The sequence below is a fragment of the Papio anubis genome, chromosome 2, assembly GCF_008728515.1.
Source record: "Papio anubis isolate 15944 chromosome 2, Panubis1.0, whole genome shotgun sequence".
NCBI classification, from domain to species: domain Eukaryota; kingdom Metazoa; phylum Chordata; class Mammalia; order Primates; family Cercopithecidae; genus Papio; species Papio anubis.
The window spans coordinates 160,492,726-160,518,018 of NC_044977.1; the positions used below are offsets into that span (position 1 = coordinate 160,492,726).

Below are 25,293 nucleotides of genomic sequence, written 5' to 3' on the forward strand. Positions count from 1 at the left end.
ACAAAGTAGTAACATCACTAACATTTACCTTTACAATTCCTATAACCTATGAGGATGTAGAAAAGTGTTTATTTTAAATCCACTCTGAAATATCCAATAGGCAAAAGCTGGAAGAACTTAGAGTAGCCTTAAAACCTCAGAAGAAAACAATAAACTATGGGATGAAAATGTGGTCTTCTAGGGTTAAGGGCTGATATCTTGGATCATTCTCCCTTCTGCTTTCTGTTCCTCCTGCGTTTCTGATAGGCAAGTTTCTTACCCTAACTTCAGTTCCAACTTACTTTCCACTGCAGGAAATTAAAAAAACTTTACACCAAAAATGGAGGTTTATCTGCAAGGGAGGTATTATCTAAAGTTTTTAAGAGTTTTTCTCTATTATCAAAGTGTATAGGGTCCAATTATAATCAACAGAGACGAGGTGAAAAGGCGGTCATCAACATAAGCTAATTTTAAATGGGAGTGTCCATTTGGTTTAAGTATTTAATCTGACGGCTTTCTGATTACGGAATTTGAAAATCTCCACCATAGAAAGCCCAAAGAAAATTAATACTGTACTTTCTTTGGTATACCCTATTCATCTCAAATGTTAATAACTGTTCATTTGTATTTTGTAATATTTCTAAAAATAGTCATGATGAACAATTCTTATTTTCTCATTCAAGAAGTTCCAATCAAGTTAAGTGGAAGCAATATTGTCACTGAGACTGTGGCATGCCCAAACATCTTATTTTCACATAATCTTTCCCATTTCTAGCTCCCTTCTCGAGGTCATTTGGATATTATATTCACCTGCTGAAATGTCTTTAAACCTAATATGAAAGACTAATTAGGGAGCTTACCTATATTCATTAAATACTTGGTTTGGTATAAAGAGCAAAGTGGACATTGCTCCATGCTCTTTTTTTTTTTTTTTCTACAGTCTTGCTCTGTTGCCCAGGCTGGAGTGCAGTGGCATGATCTCGGCTCACTGCAACCTCTGCCTTCTGAGTTTAAGCAATTCTTGTGCCTCAGCCTCCCGAGTAGCTGAGATTACAGGCATGTACCACCCTGCCTGGCTAATTTTTGTATTTTTAGTAGAGACAGGGTTTTGCCATATTGGCCAGGTTGATCTTGAACTCCTGGCCTCAAGTGATTCGCCCGCCTTGGCCTCCCAAAGTGCTGGGATTACAGGCATGAGCCACCATACCTGGCCTCCTTCATGTTCTTAATCAGCTAAGACCTGCAAACAAAAAGCAGCCTACTCAAGATTCATACAAAGTATTTTTACTTACAATTCCTCTCCTCGTTTGGCTTTCTTGTCTGAAACCAGATAGACAGTTCCAAAACTTCCACTGCCAAGTTTCTGTTGAAGCACATATCTTCTTGCAATCAAGGTCTTTGGATAAGTGGAAATGGCTGTTGATCCACTCACACACTTAGCTGCCTCTTGGAATTTCAGCATTGCTCCAAACAACAGAGAACTGGTTCATTCATTTATAGAAACTTAACATTCGAGTCTCCTAAGAAATGGTCAAATTCATCCAAACAGTGTTGGTCAATTCCTTAAAGATGAAAAATTCAAAGATCAGGTCTAAAGGATGCTAAATGATCTCTAACAAAAAGTATAAGTGCAGTGATTATCTGCACCTTGATCAGCAGACTGAATGACACCATATTGGTTAACGACTTGAAAGAAAAATGTTAAAAGGTACAGATACCACAAATTCCAGTAGAAGGCAATCCTTCACAGGAAGAGCCTCCCTTTGTACATTGAAATTTGGCAGAACTGAATTGGAGCCAACTTTCCACAAATATCTGGGATGGACATCTGTTTTACAATCAACAATCTCTTCATTTAAGATTTATACTCCCCACCTGCTTATAAAAGACTCCAAATACAAGAACATTATCACTTCCTTAAATCTATATATCTGCATCAACCTTTTTGTAATGCCCTCTTCCCACCTTATGTTTACTTTGGTTTACAAAGAGAGAGTTAGGATTAAACAAGGAATTAGCAGGTGCTGTTTTCTTTAGATTTTTTTTTTCTGTAGATGTTAAACCACAATTTTTGCATTTATTAGAACAGATGCAAAGAGAGATAAGGATTCAGAGAGAATTTTTTCCCATGCTCAGCAAATTCTAGTTTCTAAAGTTCCTATTGTACACATTGTGTATAATCTCTCTGGATTAAAAACAGGAAGAGTTAACAAATTCAATTCAAACCTAAAATTGCATTTAATGTCAGTGGAATATAAATGTTACACATGTATCTGTAATTCTTCAGGGAGCTATGAGATGTGACAGTTATGAAAGGCAAGACTGTTTAGGCTGGGCGTGGTGGCTCACGCCTGTAATCCCAGCATTTTGGGAGGCTGAGGCGGGCAGATCACGAGGTCAGGAGATCGAGACCATCCTGGCTAACACAGTGAAAGCCATCTCTACTAAAACTACAAAAAAATTAGCCGGGCGTGGTGGCAGGTCTATAGACCCAGCTACTCGGGAAGCTGAGGCAGGAGAATGGCATAAACCCAGGAGGCAGAGCTTGCAGCGAGCCCAGATCTCTCCACTGCACTGCAGCCTGGGCGACCGAGCGAGATTCCATCTCAACAAAAAAAAAAAAAAAAAAAAAGAAAGAAAGAAAAAAAAGAAAGGCAGGACTGTTTCATATGAGTAGGTACAAAGTAAAATCATTTTTATTCCATCAGAATGTTAAATGTTTTGTTAGTTATCAAGAAAAGTGTGCTTTTGTTTTAAATCTATATAGAAATAACCTTTTAAATTGAAAACTGCTTATACCTTGAAGCTAGGTTTTCATATTCAACAATTCCAAAGCTATGAGACAAAAACGTAGTTTTTAAGGATGGTCAATGGGCCTTACGTGATGGTGTCCGTCAACCACAAAAACTACTAGGGCAATTAACCACAAAAATCTCAAAACAGAACGTAAGTAAATGCCCATTTACAACATTTTCCTTCTTAAAATGTATTAACCAGTTAAGTTGTACCTGATACCAATGAGATTAGTTGCCAGCTTTTTTTTCCCTTCCAAAGACATGTTAGTAAAATCTGCTGAAAAAAACAACTAGAGAGCAGGCCTCTAAATGTACCTTTCGTTTTTACTTCCCCTTCACTGTCATAAAAGTGATGCCGTTTGGCCATACTAAGTTGTTCAAATAAATATATGGACTTACAGCCTTTCCAACCGAAAAGGGTCCTTCAGGTCACTCAGTAATTCTCCTTAAAGATGAGATTAAGGTTCCCTTTAGGGAAGGACAGAATTACGGACGGACAGAATAGTTATGAGAAGTTCACTTCCAGCGGCTCCTATTTCTAAAGGACAGTCTAAACCCAGCAGTGCTTAAGCAGTCTGGTCCAGGCTGCAGAAGACTCTGGGACTAGGTTCCCTCCCGCCCAACCTCACAGACTCAGCCCTGCCACCCCCATTCCAGTCCATTTTTAGGTCATCCATTCCATCAGTCTCCTCTGTGCAACCATAAACCTACCCAAGAATGTTTCGCATTGTCTAGATTCTAGAACTATCTGTTCAGTTGACAACACCCTCCCCCTCGAGGTTTGTGCGTGAACTTGGGCACTGCGAACACATCTTCGTTATTTCTGCATCTCCAATCCCTGGCATAACCCCTGGCATATATTAGGTGTTTAATAAATCTTGTTAGGGCAAATAAGTGTCCAGCAGATCAACTCCCGCCCAAAGGAGGGAAAAAAAGTTGGTTAAGAAAGCTAGATGGGAACTTGGAGAAAGTTACCACTTGTGCAAACTACCCCTTCTCAGTGAAACAGATTTGACTGGGGGCAAAAGACAACGGAAGGAGGAGTATTTATCACAAGTCAAAAATCAGTAGTTACCTTCCCAGGTAATAAGAGGAAGCCAATTTGTCACCAGGTTCTGCTATAGTAGAAATCTACCTTTAAAGTAAACCTTAACCTTAAGGTAAAACGAACAATTCCGTGCTTCTTCACTTTTTTAAACATTTACATTTTGGCAAAGCAGGTTAACGTTTATTGAGGGGCACTGAGAATGGAGTAAATCCGGAGATAAGACGTCCAGGAAAGCTAGGAGACCGCAGCCATGGAGTCCTAGAGATTCGGAACCCAGCCCGGACAGCTTGAAACCATTACCTTCCCCCTTGCAGGGCAGCCTGGCGAGCCCCGAGGAACACAGTTCGCTTTACCTTTCCCTGTTGTGGTCGGAGCGGCCCCCGGGGCTTGCCCAAGTCTTGCCAGTAATCGAGCAGGCCTCAAACTAGGGACAACCGCACCCACCGACCGCCAGAGACGGCGGGCCACGGGTGTTTGGAACCGTCGCCAGGGAGACGGCGCGGGGCATACTGGGAAGTCGGGATGAGGTTGCAGCAAGGCGGAAGTGTCCGCCGACCCAAGTAGGCGGAGAAAGGCGAGGAGGACCGGCGGGCCAAGCTTTCCTAGCCTGACGGTAGCCACTTCGGAACGTAAGTCCCAGCCCTCTTTAGCTACTTAGCGCCTCCGGGCCCGGGAGCACCTGCGCCTTGGCGCAGTCTGGCGCCACCTGCATCCCGGAAGTGTACTTCCCAGAGACGTCACACGGGATACTTCCGGTTCCCGCTCTTGGGGTTGAACTCTCACGTGCAGGAGCCAGTCCTCGCTGGGCTCTAGCAGGCTTCTGAAGGAGGAGCTACTCCTTTGGGAGGAAAGAGCAGGTGGGCTCTGCTGCAGGTCCGGGCGGCGGGTTGTGAGGGCCGAGGTGGCACGGTGTGTGAAGGCCTGTGTTTGAAGACTTAGGTCAAACCTTTTGCCCGCCTTTTCCCTGTGCAGCTATGTGCAACTGTCTATGCAAGGCCCTGTAATTTGCATAGGACGAGTTGACAGAGTCTCTGCTTGTCGACGCTTTACAAGACTGCCTTGCAAAGAAATAAGTACTATACAGGATAGGGTTCTGAGATACTGACAGGGCTGAGATACTTAGCGTGAGGTAAGTGTAAAATGTAAATGGATCTCAATAAAATTCAGTAATCAAGATAAGTTTTAATGCAATATCTCTAAAAATCGAAATTATTGCAAAAAAAAATCCATGAGTGACAAAATGTCACGATTTTAATGTAACAGTACCGTGCTGCGCCATATTGAAGCCTGAGGCGCCAAAAGAAAAACCATCAATTCTGATCCTGCGAGTTAAGTTAGCCAGATGAGGAAGAGTAACTGGGCCAGATATGCAAAATAAGATGATGAAGGCCTGGCGCCGTGGCTCACGCCTGTAATCCCAGCACTTTGGGAGGCCGAGGCAGGCGGATCACGAGGTCAGGAGATCGAGACCATCCTGGCTAACACGGTGAAACCCCGTCTCTACTAAAAACACACACACACAAATTAGCCGGGCGAGGTGGCGGGCGCCTGTAGTCCCAGCTACTCGGGAGGCTGAGGCAGGAGAATGGCGTGAACCCAGGAGGCGGAGCTTGCGGTGAGCCGAGATCGTGCCATTGCACTCTAGCCTGGGCGACAGAGCGAGACTCCATCTCAAAAACAAAACAAAAAAAGACGATGAAAAGAGCTCGTGGTTAGGGGTGTAACTGGATAGAGGGGTTCCTAGAGGCATGAAGCAGTTTTCCTTATACCAAAAACTATGCCAATTAAGAAGGGCCCGCAAGCCTAAAGTCTGAAAGAAGTTCCGTGACTATCAATACAAAAGAAAAACTTGATCACTATCATAGGTCCTACACAACTCACTTTACTGAAGCCCAAATGCTTTGTGATTATGAGATGAATAATGATACCATTTTTTAAGCTTAGGACTTTTTACTTTGACCCCACAAAACAAATACTCTGTGCTGTAAGATGTTGACTATTACCACTTCAGAATCAAAGTTCAGAGAACTTCTATACTTATGTGTCAGTAATGGACTTTAATGGTTTTTCTAGAATTAGCAGCAGCCTCTGTCACCATCCAAAGATCACAACCCATGAAACCATTGAGTTTGTGCTTTGTATCAGAAAGCAGAGGAGAATGAAAAAGCAAACCGCTAACATTGCTTGAGGATCTAGGTAAGAATTTATGGATGTTGATATCTATGTTCTATCTAAAGAACACTTCATAACATTTGCTGTTGATTTAGTGGTGCTGGAAGCAATGACTTGGTGCCCTACAACCAGCATCAGCTGAAAATGCTTTCTGTTGTTTTAAACAGGCGATTAATTCTTTAGACTGTCATCATGGGTATCCGAGGACTAATGAGTTTTGTGGAAGATCACAGTAATGAGTTCTTCACTGATTTGAAGTTGCGGGACACAAAAATTGTCATTGATGGCTATGCTCTTTTCCACCGTCTTTCCTTCAATTCAAACTTGGAGCTCCGGTATGGTGGGGACTATGATTCTTTTGCAGATATTGTACAAAACTTCTTTGAATCACTGTTTGCTTGTAATATATGCCCATATGTTGTATTAGATGGAGGATGTGACATTTCGGATAAAAAGCTTACAACTTTAAAGGACAGAGCTAGAGAGAAGATCCAGATGGCCCATTCCCTTTCTGTTGGTGGGAGTGGGTATGTATGTCCCTTACTCATCCGGGAAGTATTCATACAGGTTTTGATCAAGCTGCAGGTATGTTTTGTCCAGTGCTTTTCAGAAGCAGATCGGGACATTATGACACTTGCTAATCATTGGAATTGCCCTGTGTTATCGTCAGATAGTGACTTTTGCATTTTTGACCTGAAAACTGGGTTTTGCCCATTGAATAGCTTTCAGTGGAGAAATATTAACACTATTAAGGGCACACAAAACTATATCCCTGCCAAATGCTTTTCCCTTGATGCATTCTGCCATCACTTTAGCAATATGAATAAAGCTCTACTACCTCTCTTTGCGGTGCTATGTGGAAATGACCATATTAATCTACCTATCATGGAGACATTCTTAAGTAAAGCACGTCTTCCTCTTGGAGCTACCAGTTCTAAAGGGAGGAGACACCACCGAATCCTGGGACTTCTGAATTGGTTGTCTCATTTTGCCAACCCTACTGAAGCACTAGATAATGTTCTGAAATACCTCCCAAAAAAGGATCGAGAAAATGTTAAGGAACTTCTGTGCTGTTCCATGGAAGAATACCAACAGTCCCGGGTGAAGCTGCAGGACTTCTTCCAGTGTGGTACTTATGTCTGTCCAGATGCCTTGAATCTTGGTTTACCAGAATGGGTATTAGTGGCTTTAGCTAAAGGCCAGCTATCACCTTTCATCAGTGATGCATTGGTCCTAAGACGGACCATTCTTCACACACAGGTGGAAAACATGCAGCAACCAAATGCCCACAGAATATCTCAGCCCATCAGGCAAATCATCTATGGGCTTCTTTTAAATGCCTCACCACATCTGGACAAGACATCCAGGAATGCATTGCCTCCTCAGCCTCTAGCTTTCAGTGAAATGGAAAGGATTAATAAGAATATCAAAACCTCAATCATTGATGCAGTAGAACTGGCCAAGGATCATTCTGACTTAAGCAAATTGACTGAAGTAAGTATTTGTAATACTAATGAAATTTTTGTAAAGTACTTTACAGGTTACAAAGTGCTGTCTTGTATATTAGCTCGCTTACTATAACAAACTGATGAGGTTGAGTGCTATCTTGCCCTCATTTCATAGCTAAGAAATCTAGAAATTGAGTGAACTAGGTAATGTCTTAGCCAGAGAGTGACAGTGCTAGGACTCAAACCCAGCTCTTTTAGCTCTAAATCTACCATTTCCACTGTACTTCAGTAGTCTGTGCTATCTTCACAGTTATTACTACTAGGTTAATACTAGCTATCAATAGAATGGGATTATGTGGCTAAAAAGGAAAAAAATTCACAACTGAAAGAAAAAGTATAGACAGTAATGATAGGCATAATATCTCAGACTACATCAGATTTCAAATAAGGTTAGTGCTGATACTAAGGTCTAATTTTTTAACTTTTATTAATGAAGACCTTTTTTTTTTTTTTTGAGACGGAGTCTCGCCCTGTAGCCCAGGCTGGAGTGCAGTGGCCGGATCTCAGCTCACTGCAAGCTCCACCTCCCGGGTTCACGCTATTCTCTGGCCTCAGCCTCCCGAGTACCTGGGACTACAGGCGCCCGCCACCTCGCCCGGCTATTTTTTGTATTAGTAGAGACGGGGTTTCACCGTGTTAGCCAGGATGGTCTCGATCTCCTGACCTCGTGATCCGCCTGCCTCGGCCTCCCAAAGTGCTGGGATTACAGGCTTGAGCCACCGCGCCCGCTGAAGACCTTTTTTAAAATAGGTTTTTGTGGCCGGGCGTGATGGCTCACGCCTGTAATCCCAGTACTTTGGGAGGCCGAGGCAGATGGATCACGAGGTCAGGAGATCGAGACCATCCTGGCTAACAAGGTGAAACCCCGTCTCTACTAAAAGTACAAAAATTAGCCAGGCATGGTGGCAGGCGCCTGTAGTCCCAGCTGCTCGGGAGGCTGAGGCAGGAAAGTGGTGTGAACCCGGGAGGCAGAGCTTGCAGTGACCACAGATTGCGCCACTGCACTCGACTCCGTCTTAAAACAAAACAAAAAAAATAGGTTTTTGTGTCATTATGGTTATTTGCCTAGTTTGATACAGAAAACATGACTCAGCCTAACTCAGTGTTGCTTAAACCTGAGTAACAGACCACCTTTTCAAGGAGAAAAAAATTCTCATGGATCGCGGTGTTGTCTTTTTATATTACATATTTAAAATTACAAATAGATATGAAACGATGCTCATAAAAGAACTAGATTCAGAAATTAAATACAGATAACTTAAAACAAAAAAAAATTGCAATGCCCATTAGGGGATTTTCTTAGATCCAATGACATATTCAGTCTCATAAGACTCATAGACCACACGTGGCACCAGTCTACTCAAGGATGTAGGACAGCAACCACAGCTTCCCAGTGGGTTTGAGTCAGGTTTTCCTTTTCTGTCAGAGTTCTCCCAGCACTGTTATCAGTCTACATCAAAGGTTTACCAACATTGGTGATTTTGTCCCCCAGAGGACATTTGGCAATGCCTGGAGACATTTTTGTTGTCCCTACCTAGGGAGTAGAAGGGGTAGTGGTTGCTACTGGTATCTAGTGGGGAGAGGCCAAAGATGCTGCTAAGTTATATAATCTGTACTTACAGTGCACAGGAAAGTGCCCCATAACAAAGAATCTCTAGCCCAAAACACCAGTAGTGCCATTCCCTGGGCTACACAGCTGACCAGGAACTAGCCTCTTAGCCTCCTCATCAGTCACATCTCAGAGAGGAGGAGATGAATGTCATAGTGTATGAGTGCAACAGCCTTCTTGGCATGGGGCAGTGAGTCTAAGAGCCTTCTTGGCATTGGCGAGTGACTGTTAAACCCCCAGGGTTTCTTTGGTGGCGGAGTGAAGAAAATGTTTTGGAATTAGTGATGGCTGTACAAGTTTATAAATATACTAAACCAAGGCAAGGTGGCTCATATCTGTAAGCCCAGCACTTTGGGAGGCCAAAGTGGGAGGATCACTTGAGGCCAGTAGTTCAAGACCAGCGCCTGGGCAACACAAGAAGACTCTGCCTCTACAAACAAAAAAAAAAAAACTAAAAATTAGCCAGGCATGGTGGTACAGCTACTCAAGAAGCTGAGGTTGGAGGATTGTTGAGCCCAGGAGGTCAAGCCTGCAGTGAGCTGTGATTGTGCTCCCTGTTGAGCAAAACCCTGTCTCTAAAAATATATATACACTAAACCCACTGAATTGTATACTTTAAAAGGATGATTTTTATTACATATGAATTATATCTCAGTTAAATAAAGGAGAAAAAAAAGGTTTCACTGGCTTAAAAGCCCCGTTCCCTATAGGATCCAGTCTTTCTTATAATTCATGCCATAAATATAGCTAGCTAGGTCCCTGAGAGGGATATCCTACTTAAGACACTGCACTCAGGGAAACCCCAAGATATGGTATCCCCACCAGGTATTTATAGTTCATTTATATATAGTTTAAGCTTAGATGCAATTATATAAGTCATCTTTATAATGCTTGGTAACACAACTGACAACCTACCTTTAGCACATTTCCCGGGAGTACAAAACTAGAAAGTGGAGCATAAGTCAAATTCTCAAACAAGGGATTTATTAACACTTTACCCACACCAATAAAATTCAAACTATAGCTACATTCTTAATGTTTTGCTAAAATTACATTTCTGCTCAAACATAAATGGTGCTGTTGAAGGAGAGTTTTTTTAAAAAAAATTTAATGGCTTTACTGAGAAGTAATGTACAGTGAAGTGCACATATTTAAAGTGTGTACTTTAATGAGTTTTGACATGTCTACATCTGTGAGGTCATCCTACAATTAAAATAATGAATGTATCCATAACCCCTAAAGTTTCATCTTGTTCCTTTGCAATTCATGCTTCCTTGAGTATAAACATAGTAAAGTGCACAAATCATTTGTACAGCACGATAAATTTTTGCAAGGTCTATACATCCATGGAAAGAATCATTATCGCCACCCCAGAAGCTTCTCCTAGTTTCTGGTTCCAGTTACTCGCTCTGCAACTCCCTATAATCACTCTCCTGACTGTTTAACACCACAGAATAGTTTTAACTGAATTTTTACTTTAGAAAGGAACTCTTTCATCTGGATTTTATTCCACATGAGATTCATTTGCATTGCTGTGAGTAGGTGATCATTCATTTCTCGTTGCTGTAACGTTATTCTATTTTGGTATATTACTATTATACACTTATGAGCATTTTTTTTCATTATACAGCTTATGAGCATTCGGATTCTTTCCAATTTTCCATTTCCATGTGTTCATCAGCCATTTGACATTCTGTTATATGAAGTTTCTGTACAGTTTTTTGCTCATTTTTGTTACCATATACGGTACCTTTGTCAAATAACATATTGTGAATAGTCTCTCCCATTGTTTACTCACTCTTTAGTATGTTTTGATGAACAGAAGTTCTTAATATACTCTAATTTAAATTTTTATTATTTGTGGTTACCACTTTTGTGAACTGCTTAAGAAATTGCCTACTCCAGGGTCATGAAAATTTTTTGCTGTTCACGTTTAGCATTTAGATCTATAACTTAGCTAGAATTGGTTTTTTGTGGGTGCGTATGGTGTGAAATAGGGATCAGGACACCTTTTTCCCCCACATGGAAATCCAGCTGACTCCTTGAGTATAGCAGGCTGCTTATATTCCTTGCTAAGTAGAGATGACTTAGTGTTCTCATCATTTACCTGGATTCAAAATAGAGTGAAATTTTAGTTCACTCTCTGTGCTGTGCTATCACCCAGCTTTCTCTTGGCATAAATTAATCAATTCTGAATTTAGCTCAATGCTTAATTGTTCTAATTAGCCCATGAAAATTATAAATGTACCAGGTGCTAATGTGATTCCAAACACAAATGCAGGAACAAGTATAGAAACCTTGTGATAGTACCTATTCATTTTGTTTTTTACATCTTGTTGTAATACATTATCTGCTTTGACCAGCTGTTGTTAATAGAAACTGTACAGTCTCTCATTTAATTCCCACAATAACCACATGGGATAGGTTTTCATTTTGGTTATGTTAGTTGCAATGGACAGAGCACCATTCAAGTTAACCAATGGGAGGTTAATCATAAGGAGACACAGAAGTGGATCATTCTTAAGGAGTAAGGCAGCCAAGACCAGTAGACCAGTCTCTCCGGGCATCTCTGCCTCTCAGGACAGCTGCTTCTGCAGGCTTCTACTTTCGCTACCCCTGGGGAAGAGGGAAAGTAGTGGTCACATGGGATAGAACCTAACTTTAAGGGCTGTGAGTTGAGTACTTCCCCTTTTGGAAGGGACTGAGGACTGGTGAGTTTGATGAAACATCTTATACAAGTCATTATAATGACCATTTTACAGATAAGTCAGACAGACTGGAGAAAAGGTCTGAAACCTTTCGAACAAGGCCATAGGGTTAGTGCAGGGCACAACATCTCTGAAGTCGCAGCCAGACTGCTTTGTTTATGAAAAGTTGTAACTTGGCTCTATAATTCCGTAATTTAAATGTTATATATCAGAAAAGAATTGGTGTATTTTCTTAGCTCTACTTAGTGCATTTTAAAAACCAGTTTAAGAGTTTAGTTTCCACTTTACTTTAAATTTAAGTAGTTAAAACTACTTCCAGTAGGGGTGACTGGTTATACTATAAAGCTCTTTGCATATTTCTCATTTTAAAATTTTTATCACAATATTATTAAAAGCAGTATTTAGAAATAATCGTACTAAAGTTTTCATGCATTAATGACGAAACTATTTTGTCATTTATGATGTGTTTTGTTTCAGGTGAACATCTCTAGTCTCAGCTGTCAACCACTCTTTCTACTAACTAGATGTTACGTGCTAAGAAATCTATCACCATCTCGACTTTCCAGAAAGCAGAAAATCTTTTTCTGGCTGGGTGCGGACACTAGGGATACAACTTTTTTTTTCTTAAAGTTTGATTTTAAAGTCCCCCAGAAGATGCCCTTTTAATATTCCTATGAGTGCATGACCTGTAAGGTCCCTTCTGGTTCTTACAAGTCTTGGTAATTCATTGAGGTAAAATTATTTCAACAAGAACCTCAGTGCTCTTACAGCTGTTTACTTCTGAGCTTTTACTTGAAGTACATTTTAAACCATGAAGTAAAAGTGAGTGTGGTGTGTTACTGCAAGCACAATGCAAGTAGTCCTTAAAATATTCCTGTCTCCCTTGAATATACCTCTAATCTACAAGCAGCCCCCTGGGACAATCCCTGTGTGTCTTTTATGCAAAGACAATAAAGCATTCAACAGGGAAGGGACATGAGACAGGACCCAAACAAATAGAGTATATGCCACAAAGGGTTCCTATAAGCAACGTTTGTCTTCTGGAGGCAATTAGTAATGGCATCATGTTGAAGGCAAATGCCTGTTGCACAGGCAACAGGTGGGGTTGAGTATAGAGCTTTGTTTCTCAAAGTAGAATAGTTGGGCTGCTAGTTAAAATGTATATTCCTGGGCTCGCTCTCAGGTTAGTCAATCAAAATTTATGGAGTAGGGCCTGAGGACTGAATTTTTAACAAGCTTCCCATGTGACATGTGCACTGAAGATGCTCACCAGCGTATACAAAGAGGATGGAATGACATAAGTAAAGGTTGTGTAGGAGTATGCAGTACACCCATTCAACCAACCATATTTATAAAGCATCTCATTCATGTTCTAAATGCTGTGAGTGTGGCTGATTTTTTTTTCCCACAAGAAGTTTAACAGCTGACAGAAGTTTCATTAGCATTAAATCTTTTCATGCTATGGTGGAAAAAAAAATAACAGACATTTCCCAAAGTAACTTGCAGGATGCTTGGTGTGTATTTTCAGCTCTCCTTGAGGCGGCGGCAGATGCTTCTGTTAGAAACCCTGAAGGTGGAACAGACCATCCTGGAGCCAATCCCTGCTTCACTGAAGTTGCCCGTTGCTGTCAGTTGCTACTGGTTGCAGCACACTGAGACCAAAACAAAGCTACATCATCTACAATCCTTACTGCTCTCAATGCTAGTGGGACCCTTGACTGCCATAATCAACAGCCCTGGTAGGTAACTGGAAATTACAGGAGTATATTGTTGCATGTTGCTTGCAAATTGTTTGCTCAAGAGTTTACACAAACAAAAAAGCATTCTTGGATTATTTACTCCCATTAATTATATCAGAACTTAGATGTGGAGTCACCAAAATATCATTCATTCATTGGTAAATATTTTTTAACACTTCATGTGCCAGGTTCAGTGCTGGAGGGCTTGAATCTTAAGTATACAGCAGTGAGATGTGTTGGGATACTGCCAACTCCCATCTCTGGTGGCACCTACTGCTTTAACTTGTGAAGTATGACAGTGTATTTTGCCAGCTGCATTTGTACTCCATGTTCCCTATCCAATTATTCGCACAGCAGCAATGTCATCACAAGAAACTTGCCCAGAAGTGAAACTTCTAAATACCTACAGCCACTGCATTCTTGCTTATACGTCTTTTTATTCCTTTTTCTCTGCTGTCAGTTTCAATTAGTATGTAAGTAGTGATGACATAGTAATTTGTCTTTTTTTTTTTTTTGAGATGGAGTCTCACTCTGTTGCCCAGGCTGGAGTGCAGTGGCACAATCCTGGCTCACTGCAACCTCTGCCGCCTGGGTTCAAGCGATTCTCCTGCCTCAGCCTCCCGAGTAGCTGGGATTACAGGAGCCTGCCACCACACCCAGCTAATTTTTGTGTTTTTAGTAGTGACAGGGTTTCACCATCTTGGTCAGGCTGGTCTTGAACTCCTGATCTTGTGATACACCTGCCTGAGCCTCCCAAAGTGCTGGGATTACAGGCATGAGCCACAGCGCCCGGCCAGTAGTATCTCTTAAATACACCGAGGCAAGTTTATCTGCGTATAATACAAGGTGAAGTAAATGCTGAAACATTGGGACACTTTAATACTGTAGTGGAATATCCTCTTTAAAGATTATGAATGCTCTACCACTGTATAAATATGTATAATAATTATACTCTAGAATAGTACTATCTATTATGGTGGCTACTAGCCAGACGTGGCCAAAGTTAAATTCCATTTAAATTAAAAATTGAGGTTTTCAGTCACACTAGCCACACTTCAAGTGTCAGGTAGTCACATATGGCCATAGACTAGCTTACTGTATTGGACAGCACTGCAGAAAGTTCTATTAGATAGTGCTACTCCAGTTTACTATTTTATAAGTTAGATAAAAGAATGGAACAGCATGGACTCCTGTTTCCCAAGTATTAAGGTTCAAGCTTGCCAGCTGTCAGAGGGACTATTGTTATACGACAGCCAACTTAAAACAAATCAGTGAAGGCCCACTGCTGCTTTATGAACACAGATTTAGGGTATTTCCTCTGACTGAATAATAAATACACTGTGAGAAAGCTCTCAGAGCACAAGCCTATTAAGTTTTTACCTGAGTCCAACAGAAGGGGCATGTCAAGGGTCTGTTTCTTTTCTTTTAGGAAACGTGGACCCTTTCCCCAGGCAGGCTCAGTGCCTTGCTGCTCGCTAGTTGGTAAAAGGTGGGCCTCCTTTTTATTATTTTCAAATTGGTCCAGATGTTAATTTTGTGTACCCCTGCCCAAACAAATCTGTAGAAACTTACAGCTAAACACACGCAACATTCCTTATTTCCTAGGATTGTTGCTTCTTGCCCCTTATCCTACTATGAAAAGAAGCTGATTATTTGCCAAATTCTCCAAGTCATACTTTAGCTTCCTCCCATAAAACACAGAGGTCAAAATGTGTTTTGAACACACAGGTTGTTTCTTTAACACAAATGTACCACAGCATGGGAGTTTCGGTGAAAGAGAACAGTAAAGAGAATAATATTTAATAGTCATTTGTATTTTTCATAGACACAGATTTAGGGTTTAGAGAATTCAAATGCAGACATGTTTATAGTCAGGTAGTAGACCAGTGGAAGAGATCTTATTTCAGGGAAAAAGTAAATTCTGATGGGTTGAATAAAGTTAGGTCATCATTAAAAAAACAGTTCAATATCAGTATTTCAATTTATACAGCAAGGCATTTATGAAGCCAGAAGAGAAAAACATCTTGGTTTTTTTCAATGCATTGTTTTCTGTATGGAATTTGTAGTATATGTGGGGAAATGAAAAGCTGTTACAGTGCTTTTGAAATACTGCCCTTGGGTTGTTTCTTTATTTAGGTAAGGAAGAGCTGCAGGAAGATGGTGCTAAGATGTTGTATGCAGAGTTCCAAAGAGTGAAGGTGCAGACACGGCTGGGCACAAGACTGGACTTAGACACAGCTCACATCTTCTGTCAGTGGCAATCCTGTCTCCAGATGGGGATGTATCTCAACCAGCTGTTGTCCACTCCTCTCCCAGAGCCAGACCTAACTCGGTAAGCACCATGGGAAACTTTAGTTCAGATGGAAGCACACAAAAGTAAATACAGTACTTTCACTTATATTTAAAGCAACAAAGTTACTTAAAAAAACAAACAAACAAAAAAAACCAAAACCTAATCTTAGTGTAATTGATTTTGAGTCACTGTTACAGCTGAAGAGCTGGAAACAGGAAAAATATTAAATTTACATATTCTCAAAGAATGTTTCCATGATTCAATTCAATTTTAAAACATCAGTTCCTTTAAGTAAAACATTAATATGTGGGAGAGGGGAAGTAACTGTTGGTAGGATATAACTCTCTCCTTTCCTCTTGGTCTTTAAATGTCACTTTGTAGAGCCTTTTTCTGATAACCCACCCTAGTGAGACATACTGTCTACCCTCATTCACTCTAGTCCTGTTACTCTGTATTTTTTTTAACTGCATTCCTTACCACCTGGCATATAGCTTACTCATTCATTCAAATATTAAATGCCTACCCTGTGCTAGGGTGTAGGGACAAAAACAGAATCTCTGCTCTAATGGAGTTTTCATTCTAAGTGAGATGATGAGTAGATGCCCAAGTGAACTTAACATAGGATGTTTGCTTTACCAGGCAAGAAAGACAATAAGGGAGTTGAGCCTATGTGCCACAGAGTAATTATAATGTTTGTCTGTGGAGTTTAAGCTGGGTATCATAAAAATAAATGACAGCAGCAGTAGGGTGTGGAGCAGTGAAAACAGTGATAGGATCAGTGGATTGGACATCTTGGTAATTGACCATCCAGGAGGTACTTGAGGGAGAGATGAAGATAAAAAGGAGATAGATTATGTTTTGTTTGTCTCTCCACTCAGATGTAAACTCTATGGGTAGAGGGGCTTGTCTATTTAATTTGCTGTTGCAGCCCCAGTGCCTTCAATACTTTGAATGAGGATATATGGAGGCATACAAAATATGGTGGGACTTTATATATTTCAAGGTAAAAAGCCTCCTGGCAGTAAACAGTGTTGTTAATGTATCTCTGGGCCTTATATCTGAGCTAACACAAATAAGACTAATTGGCCTTTGACCCATGGATTCTTTATTTCTTTTGTTTAATAATTTAAGGTCATTCTTGACTGGATCCTCTTTAGTTACCACAAATCCTTTTAAGACAAAACAGGAAACACAAAACCAAACAGTTCTCTTAATCATGATTTAAAGAGCAGGACTGTTCTTGAATCTCAGCATAACCAAGGCTTTTTACACAGAGATTTTACACTGATTAAATGATGGTTCTACATGGATTGCTAAGGTACCAGTTCATCAGCTTTGTCCATAACTAATAAACTTGTGGATTCCAATTAATCTCATCTTCTATTTGTGAAGGTTTTAGTCCCAGTGAATGACCTTGCAGATGATGCCAATAAATTTTCTCATATTCTAACAAACCACCTATTTGGTTTATCAGGGTCATTTTAAATTGCTTTTCTTTAAAATTAAAGTGTTAAAGACACCTCCTCAGCCTTGGGACTAACTGCAGAACGAACTAAGCATGCATCATGTAATTTGTTGATGAAAAGTTTTTAAGTATCACCAGCAAAGAATCTTTGTCATACCAGCTCAGTTCCTTCCTTCAAAGAACAGATTATTCTTAAGTAATTTCAATAATATTATAGAGCAATAAGAGCTCTCATTATTTAGATGCATTTGTTGAAGCTATGTCAATGATGGTTATCCTGTTGCACTGAATTAGTTCTTTAACAACATACTGTTTTCTCCCTTTGAACAGACTGTACAGTGGAAGCCTGGTGCACGGGCTATGCCAACAACTGCTAGCATCGACCTCTGTAGAAAGTCTCCTGAGCATGTGTCCTGAGGCTAAGCAACTTTATGAACATCTATTCAATGCCACAAGGTCATATGCCCCCACTGCAATATTCCTACCAAAAGGTAAATCAAATTCGAAAAAAAAAAGGCAGAAGAAACAGAATACCAGCTGTTCTAAGAACAGAGGGAGAACCACTGCACACACCAAGTGTTGGTACAAGGGAAACAACCGGTTTGGGTTGTTAATGGTTGAAAACTTAGAGGAACATAGTGAGGCCTCCGACCTTGAATAAAACTCAGTTTGCATCAAACTAGATGTATTTAATATAATCCTTACTTAAAATTATTCTGTTACCTCCCTTGAAACAATTAACTTTTTCTTTAGGACTAACCTGTTAGGGGATAAACATCACAGCAATCTGAATTCCAAGTTATTTTGTATTTTGCTTTTAATAAATACAACCTGATTTAAGAAACTTTTGTATTTCTAAATATGTTTGAAACCATGTTTATACTTCTCATGTTCCATTTCAGCAAGTTAACGGTAATATATGCTATACGCTTTAAATTGCAGCAATTTAGCCAGCTACATTCTCAGAAAGAGTAGAAGTCACACTCAATTATTGCCTTTAAGTAGCAGCTGGTTATCATTTCAAAAATTTTTAAAAACAGTTTCCTCTCTGTACTTTAGTATGAAGTCTGGGCAATGAAAGGTAGAGAAGTGAGGATGCCAGACAGAAAACTGTCTCTACTAAAAGTAAGTACTTAAGTCAATGAGACCATGACAGGATTGAAGAGCACTTTAGGTACACTTCAGGTTTTAAAGCAGAAGTTGAAACTAATGGCCCCAGCCAAATAAGAAACAGCATCCTGAGCTGTTAGACCTAGAGGAGGAGGAAACAGTGAGAAGTGAAAATATCAGAGATATATGCAGCAACACCAGACTCTATGCCCTCTTTATACTATAGATTTTGACCCATTAATGAGATGTGAAAGTAATGAGTCACACCCATTATTTTTTAATGAAAAAATTAGAATGGAAAATATCAGATATACATATCATGTATTAGGTCATTGTGTAAAATGTATTCCTTACTGTGGACTGTAGTGAAAAAGTTTAAAAGGTACTGCTCTGGAAAATACTGCCAAATAGAGGCTGCTAAAATTAGAAATACCTGAAGAGTTATGAAGGCGCAAGCCAGTTCCAAATAAGAACTTGAAAATAAAGAGAACCAAGTAGAATAAATGCATTGGGCAAGATCCGAAAATATATTCAACCTTCATTTTACTTGTATTCATACAAATTGTGTTCTTCCTTCTGTACTCTCCCACTGGTATATTCCATCAGGAATAGCCCTAAAGGTAGCTTTAAAGCTGCCATTTTGAGCAGGCCTATGTACAGTTCCTAATATCTGATAAACAATTTTCTTTACTTTCCTAGAAGTACCATACTCTTAGAGGAATAAGCCCAGCATCAGCCAGTGTCAAACACACACCTGCCAAGTGTTGACTGGGTTTCTCCATTTACAAAAGACACAATACATCATTTGCTCCTAGAATATTCAAACCTAACAATTACTTTGTTAAATAAGAGTTCTTGAAATAAGGAAATTTTTATTATTTTCAGAGGATTACATGGGAATTCTTCAGTAAGGTTATTTTTATAATCTTACTAACAACCATCTCCAAAGAGATGGTTATTCCCAGAAGAATCAAGAAAAGAGCAGTCAAGTACATCTATTTTTGAAAAGAAATGTTACTGGAAAATAATGTATCTAATGGGGACTATAAACATGTCAGACCCGTGCTGGGTGTGTGGCTCACGCCTGTAATCCCAGCACTTTGGAAGGCCAAGGCAGGCAGACTATTTGAGGTCAGGAGTTCAAGACCAGCCTGGCCAACATGGTGAAACCCCATCTCTACTAAAAATACAAAAATTAGCCGGGCATCATGGCAGGCACCTGTAGTCCCACCTACTCAGGAGGCTGAGGTGGGAGAGTTGCTTGAACGTGGGAGACAGAGGCTGCAGTGAACCGAGATAGCGCCACTGTACTCAAGCCTGGGTGACAGAGCAAGACTCCGTCTCAAAAAAACAAAACAAAACAAAAACACACACATATAAGACCTTTGTTATACCAAATCCTCCCTACCTTGATTCCTGGAGTTTGAGGCTAATCTGGAGATTATATTAATATAACTGTCCCATTTCCTGGGTTGTCATCAACACTGCTTCTTAAAACCACTGAATTACCTCTATCATGTTTTTCTTTGATTAAAAGTGTCCTCCTCCAGCAGAAGTAATAAGTCAGGTTCCTTTCTCTAACCATTTCAGGACCATTCCACTGAAAATTATCCAGCCTTGCAGTAAAGGAGTGAAAGTCTAATAATGTCCCTTTAAGTATACTACCCTGGTGTATATCTTCTCCTAAATATATTAGATGAGTATATAAGGTACTTCACAGGAGTATATAAGGTGGTTCACCGAAGAATGATGACATAGCACCTGAACCCCCTGCAGAAGACATTCTTGTTTAAGCTGCTTGGGAGACAACACACAATGAAATGACAAGAGATTATTTTATTAGGTTGGTGCAAAAGTAACTGTGGTTTTTACCATTATATAAAGTATTGTCTGTCAGATGCAAAATGGCAAAGTGCAGACTGAATACTACAATAAGGAAACAGCAGTCACCAGGATGAGAGGTTAAATCACAGGAAGATTCTCATGCCTGGCTTTTGACCTGGCTTTAAAGAATAGGAATTTTAAAATTCAGATCAGATATACATTAGGAACACCTGTGTAGAAGCAGAATGTTATACATCCCATATTCCCTTTCCAAAATCTAGTTTCCTGTGTTTGCAATCAAGTGATTAGGTCCTGCTCTTTCTAATTCAGTTCTAACAAATGAAATCTTATCTTAGGCTTTGGAAATTGTCTTCAGTTAGCAGCTCAAGTAACAAAAGGAACTCTGGGCAGCTAAGATGAATAAATTTTAGAGATAAAGCTGCAGAGACAGGAAAACTTTTACTATAACCTAATCATGTTCTGTATTTAGTGCTGATAAAATTATATGTGAAGTCTATTTTGTACAAGCACTTTTTGAGACACCTGGACCTTGAAAGTTTAATATACATCCTGTAAATATAATCACAGGTCTTTCATGCTATTTGATCATGGGGAAAGAATTCAAATTAACCTTTTAGCATCTGAATTTGAATTTCAGAAGATAAAGACCATAGCTAAAAAGCCCTTAGAATTCTCTTTTTCTCCTTTGTGCACAAAAGGAAATAAATCAATGACTATGCCTCAGTTGGCCCACCTACAAAGGATTTTAACAGTCCAAATTATTGTGTAAAAGATAAAATAACATGTATTTTTAAGTTACTTAACACAGTGCCTCATACTAAAAATGTGTTATTAAGTGATGGCCACTGTTATATCCCCAATGAAAAGCCAGGGCAAAGCAAGGAATGTGGGAAGAAGTGAGTGAGTGTTAAGCAGTACAAAGATTAAGACAACGTTTGAGACCAGAATTGCCATAGGTTTAAAAGCAGAATTTTGCAGAGGCAAAGGAGATCAACACTATCAAATATGGTGAAGAAGAGACACGGGCAGGAATGTGAGAATATTATAGCAACTCCAGCAGTAGCCACACTGGAAAGGGTAGAAAACTACCAAGAGAATTTCAATGGGCAGCCAAGCTCAAACTTAGAAAATAATGACAAAAGACTAGAAGGAATTATCCCCATGTGAGTACCTGTCCCCCTTTAGCCCTTTTTCCTATTTTCAGAGTTTTCTGTAGTGTTTTTAAAGCTCAATTTGAAAGAGCCCTTGGCATGTTTAAAGATAGGAAAAGGTGGCCAGGCGCAGTGGCTCACACCTGTAATCCCAGCACTTTGGGAGGCCGAGGTGGGTGGGTAACGAGGTCAAGAGATCGAGACCATCCTGGCTAACACAGTGAAACCCCATCTCTACTAAAAATACAAAAACAAAATTAGCCGGCGTGGTGGCAGGCACCTGTAGTCCCAGCTACTCGGGAGGCTGAGGCAGGAGAATGGCGTGAACCCAGGAGGCAGAGCTTGCAGTGAGCTGAGATCGTGCCACTGCACTTTAGCCTGGGCGACAGACCGAGACTCCGTCTCAAAAAAAAAAAAAGAGAAAAAGGTGAAGAGCAGATATTACCATTTCCTAGGAATTTCCTCTTCCTGCAACTACCAGCGTTATAAACCTGGCCCTACTCCATAATCCTAAGGAAGCCAAACCCAGTTTTACCCTTAGCAAGGTTGCCAGATTTCACTGGGTGCTGCTCTCAACCACATGCTGTTTGGCTGGCTGGCGTACCATGAACCTGAGCAGCACCTGGAAAGCCATCACTACCAAGACCAGAAAGTTCCATAAAAGGATAAACTTTCAGTGGTGCCTGACTCAAAATGTGACACTGTATTTTCAATAAGATAGATGTGGGGTACTTGGTGTTTATCTCATGTCTTTTAATGACACACTTCAGTCATCACAGCTGAAAGTGATTCTGCATCTTGTACCAATTTGAAATTAAATACTACTCTTGGAAAAATGCCACCCCACTTCCAGCAGCAGCTTTCTGAGCCATACAGGGTAAGCTGCTTTTGCATTTCTTTCCAGAGGTATGAATAATACTAAATTCAAGTCCATCCAGCTGTAAAAATTCTAAGATGAGAACTTCATGTTGAGGAAGGAAGTTTTAAAATTTAAAAGGCATGACTGCACGACAGTCTGTTAAAATGGGAGAAGAGAATGAGATAATACATGAAAGAAGAATTTCCAGCTAGTTTCACTGGATTCTGTTTTTAGGGAGAGAAATCAAATGAAAAATGAACATGTTACAATGCACATTCAATCTCTTCTATTCCTGCTACTCTTGAAAACATTCTATTTGGTTAAAATAGCTAAGTCTTTCTCTGAAAATATAAATATATTTTTACATTTATGTATATATGCACATATATAGTCACCTTTTGGTATCTGTGGGAACTATGCAGATATGTTTTGGTTTAGAATGTTCTGTTCTGAGAAAATGAGTTAGTGACTATATTTTTTCCCTAAGACTGAGCTGTTAGGATAGTTTAGTTTCTACTATTACTAAATGTTGTCTTCTCTAAGCAAGATAATATACTTTAGCCTATTCAGATTAAGCTTTGTTTCTCTGGGTTTGTACAACCAATAGGAGGGAAACCTCCACTTCTCTTCTGCATCCAAGAGGTAGAAGTGAGCCCATCAACCAGACAAGAGAAGACTGCTTCAGATGGATAAAAAATTGGGTGAGCAGAGAGAGAGAGATGGGAAGCACAATTCAGATGGGACGGCAGATCAGAATACTCCACCTACTGTAAGAACAAGAAGCCTTGATAATGTGATGGCATGTCCTCCTGGTTGATGATGTTTTAACAACAGTCTGAGACACTCTGACTTTCTCTACATGGGAGCCTTGATGGAGACTCAGAGTAGTCACTGACATCAAATCTGCTACCAAATGCATCTATACAAGAGAGAATATACTGTTGGGAGATTGGAGGGTAGAGAAAATTGGTGCCACTTCCTTTCTAATCCACTGAATGCAAGGTACAGGCCTATTTTCCTCTTTTTGAATATCTAAATGAGTAGGCAAACTTTCTACAAAGGGCCAGATAGTAAATATTTTAGGCTTTACAGGTCATATAGTCTCTTGCAACGGCTCACCTTTGCTGCCATAGCATGACAATGCCAATAAACAATATTGTGAATGAATGTGCATAGTTGTGTTCTAATAAAACTTTATTTACAAAAATAGGCAACAGGAGAATCTGACCTGCATGGCGTAGTTTCTTTCTTTTCTTTCCTTTTTCTTTTTTTGAGACAGAGTCTTGTTCTGTCTCCCAGACCAGAATGCAGTGGCGCAATCTAGGCTCACCGCCTCCCAGGTTCAAGCAGTTCTGGTTCTTAGCCTCCCAAGAAGCTGGCATTACAGGGATGCAACACCACGCCCTACAGATTTTTGTATTTTTAGTTTCGCCATGTTGGCCAGACTGGTCTCGAACTCCTGGCCTCAAGTAACCTGCCTTCCACACCCTCACAAAGTGCTGGGATTACAGGTGTGAGCCACCACGCCTGGCCATAGTTTCTACACCAAAACTAAATAATAGCTCCATGTGGATGAGTTAAACAAGATTAAATTAAACTATTTCCCTAACTTGTAATACCTCTAGCTGATGCATGGACCATCCAACCATCCAGACCCACTCCATATAGAAAAATACTTACAAAATCTAATGTAATCCTATTACGCAACCACACAGATGAATATGAGACAGAAATAGGAATTAAAACATTCTAATTTATAACTTCTTAAAATTGATCTAATAATGCTTAAATGTAAAGTTTGTCATGTCTTTCCTATCAGACATACATTTTCTACACAGTTACCTATTTGTAAGACGCACAAACCATGTGTTTCACAGTATGCCTGCAAGATGCAGACCTGACAAGAGCAATGGTCCAGGCATTATATGGTATTTTATTTATGACCATAAGATGGCACCAAATTATCACTTGTCAACTAAAGGGCACTTTGATATACTTATCACAGAGAAAACTTTAATAGAAAGTTCTTTAATGTAGTTGAGAAGATTAGTAATTTTTTTTTAAACTATTAAAAGGCACATTTTCAAAACCTACAAATCCAGAGCCCAAAAATGGATCTCTGGAATTTATATAGAACGATTTGCTCAGTTTCTGGCATTGAGTGCTCATAACAATGAGATGTGGTTTCTACTCAAAAGGGTTACTAAGTAGAGCAATGCAACTATTGCTTAAGAAATAATGATGCTAGGGCACCTTTGCGTTAAATATGAAAAGAAGTTCTGTCAGGCCTAACAACCATGAAGGCCTAACACCACAGAAATGCGGGCCTTTGTCGGTATATTTGTCAGTTTGGCCAGATTTGAGTAAAACAGAATAGGAATAGCAAAGTCAGGTGTGCACAGTGACCTGCACATGAAACACCATCTACCTGAAGCAGCTGTGCAAGCACAGGCTGTTACATCATATATGCTCATGTGTACACGAGAACACCAGCAGATTTATATTAGAAAAGGATTTCTAAGGATAAAAACTAATGGCTCAAATAATTGTTTTCACTTTTCTCCCCAAACTTTGACACTTAATTTATGAAAGAGATTACCAAATTTCTGTTTAGATTTATCAACAAGTGTTTTCAACTTAAATTTTTAATGCTTTCTAAAACATAAAAATCCCACAATTTTATAAGTTATATGTAAATACTTTTTATTTTTAACATATTTAAATAAGTTATATGCAAGCTTATTGCTACATTTAAAGAGTGTTTACAAGAAGTTAGGCTGGGCGTGATGGCTCACGCTTATAATCCCAGCACTTTGAGAGGTCAAAGCGGGCAGATTGCTTGAGCCCAGGAGTCTGAGACCAGCCTGGGCGACATGGCAAAACCTAATCTCTACAAAAAAAATACACAAAATTAGCTAGGTATGGTGGCATGTGCCTGCAGTCCCAGCCACTCGAGAGGTTGAGGTAGGAGGATCACTTGAGCCCAGATGTCCAGGCTGCAGGAAGCCATGA

The 25,293-nt window shown here is 40.0% G+C and overlaps 3 protein-coding genes across 33 annotated transcripts in view; 1 reads left to right on the forward strand and 2 right to left on the reverse strand.

Moving 5' to 3' along the window:
• Positions 1-4,328, reverse strand: part of NEK11 (NIMA related kinase 11) — a 317,965-nt gene extending 313,637 nt beyond the window's left edge. For 22 of the 23 annotated variants that reach the window (XR_004181977.1, XR_004181978.1, XR_004181976.1 and 19 more), the window contains exons 1-2: positions 4,176-4,328; positions 1,272-1,541 (exon numbers count right to left, since the gene is read on the reverse strand). Coding sequence is in view for 19 of the 23 variants with exons in the window: in XM_031662874.1 (XP_031518734.1) it covers positions 1,272-1,441 (170 nt within the window). In the remaining 4 variants the exon portion in view is untranslated. The remainder of the gene's footprint in view (positions 1-1,271; positions 1,542-4,175) is intronic. The other variant, XM_031662865.1, reaches the window with a different exon arrangement.
• Positions 4,329-4,336: 8 nt separating this feature from the next.
• Positions 4,337-18,160, forward strand: ASTE1 (asteroid homolog 1). 4 transcript variants are annotated; one of them, XR_002520192.2, is made up of 7 exons: positions 4,337-4,451; positions 5,896-6,018; positions 6,162-7,488; positions 12,297-12,411; positions 13,348-13,558; positions 15,695-15,890; positions 17,647-18,160. XR_002520192.2 is itself a non-coding variant. In XM_021933861.2 (5 exons), the coding sequence occupies exons 3-5, from the start codon at positions 6,187-6,189 to the stop codon at positions 15,035-15,037; spliced, it is 1,563 nt and encodes a 520-aa protein (XP_021789553.1). In that variant the 5' UTR covers positions 4,338-4,451; positions 5,896-6,018; positions 6,162-6,186; the 3' UTR covers positions 15,038-15,216. The 4 variants fall into 4 exon arrangements, 2 of the variants coding, with proteins under 2 accessions (XP_031518737.1, XP_021789553.1); XR_002520193.2 differs by lacking the exons at positions 15,695-15,890; positions 17,647-18,160 and adding an exon at positions 14,988-15,216; XM_021933861.2 differs by lacking the exons at positions 12,297-12,411; positions 15,695-15,890; positions 17,647-18,160 and adding an exon at positions 14,988-15,216 and having other exon boundaries at positions 4,338-4,451.
• ATP2C1 (ATPase secretory pathway Ca2+ transporting 1) overlaps positions 15,324-25,293 on the reverse strand; it is a 164,755-nt gene continuing 154,785 nt past the window's right edge. For 5 of the 6 annotated variants that reach the window (XM_017955901.2, XM_017955903.2, XM_017955904.2 and 2 more), the window contains one exon: positions 15,324-15,882. In XM_017955901.2, the coding sequence (XP_017811390.1) occupies positions 15,787-15,882 (96 nt within the window). In that variant the 3' untranslated portion in view covers positions 15,324-15,786. The remainder of the gene's footprint in view (positions 15,883-25,293) is intronic. The other variant, XM_017955902.2, reaches the window with a different exon arrangement.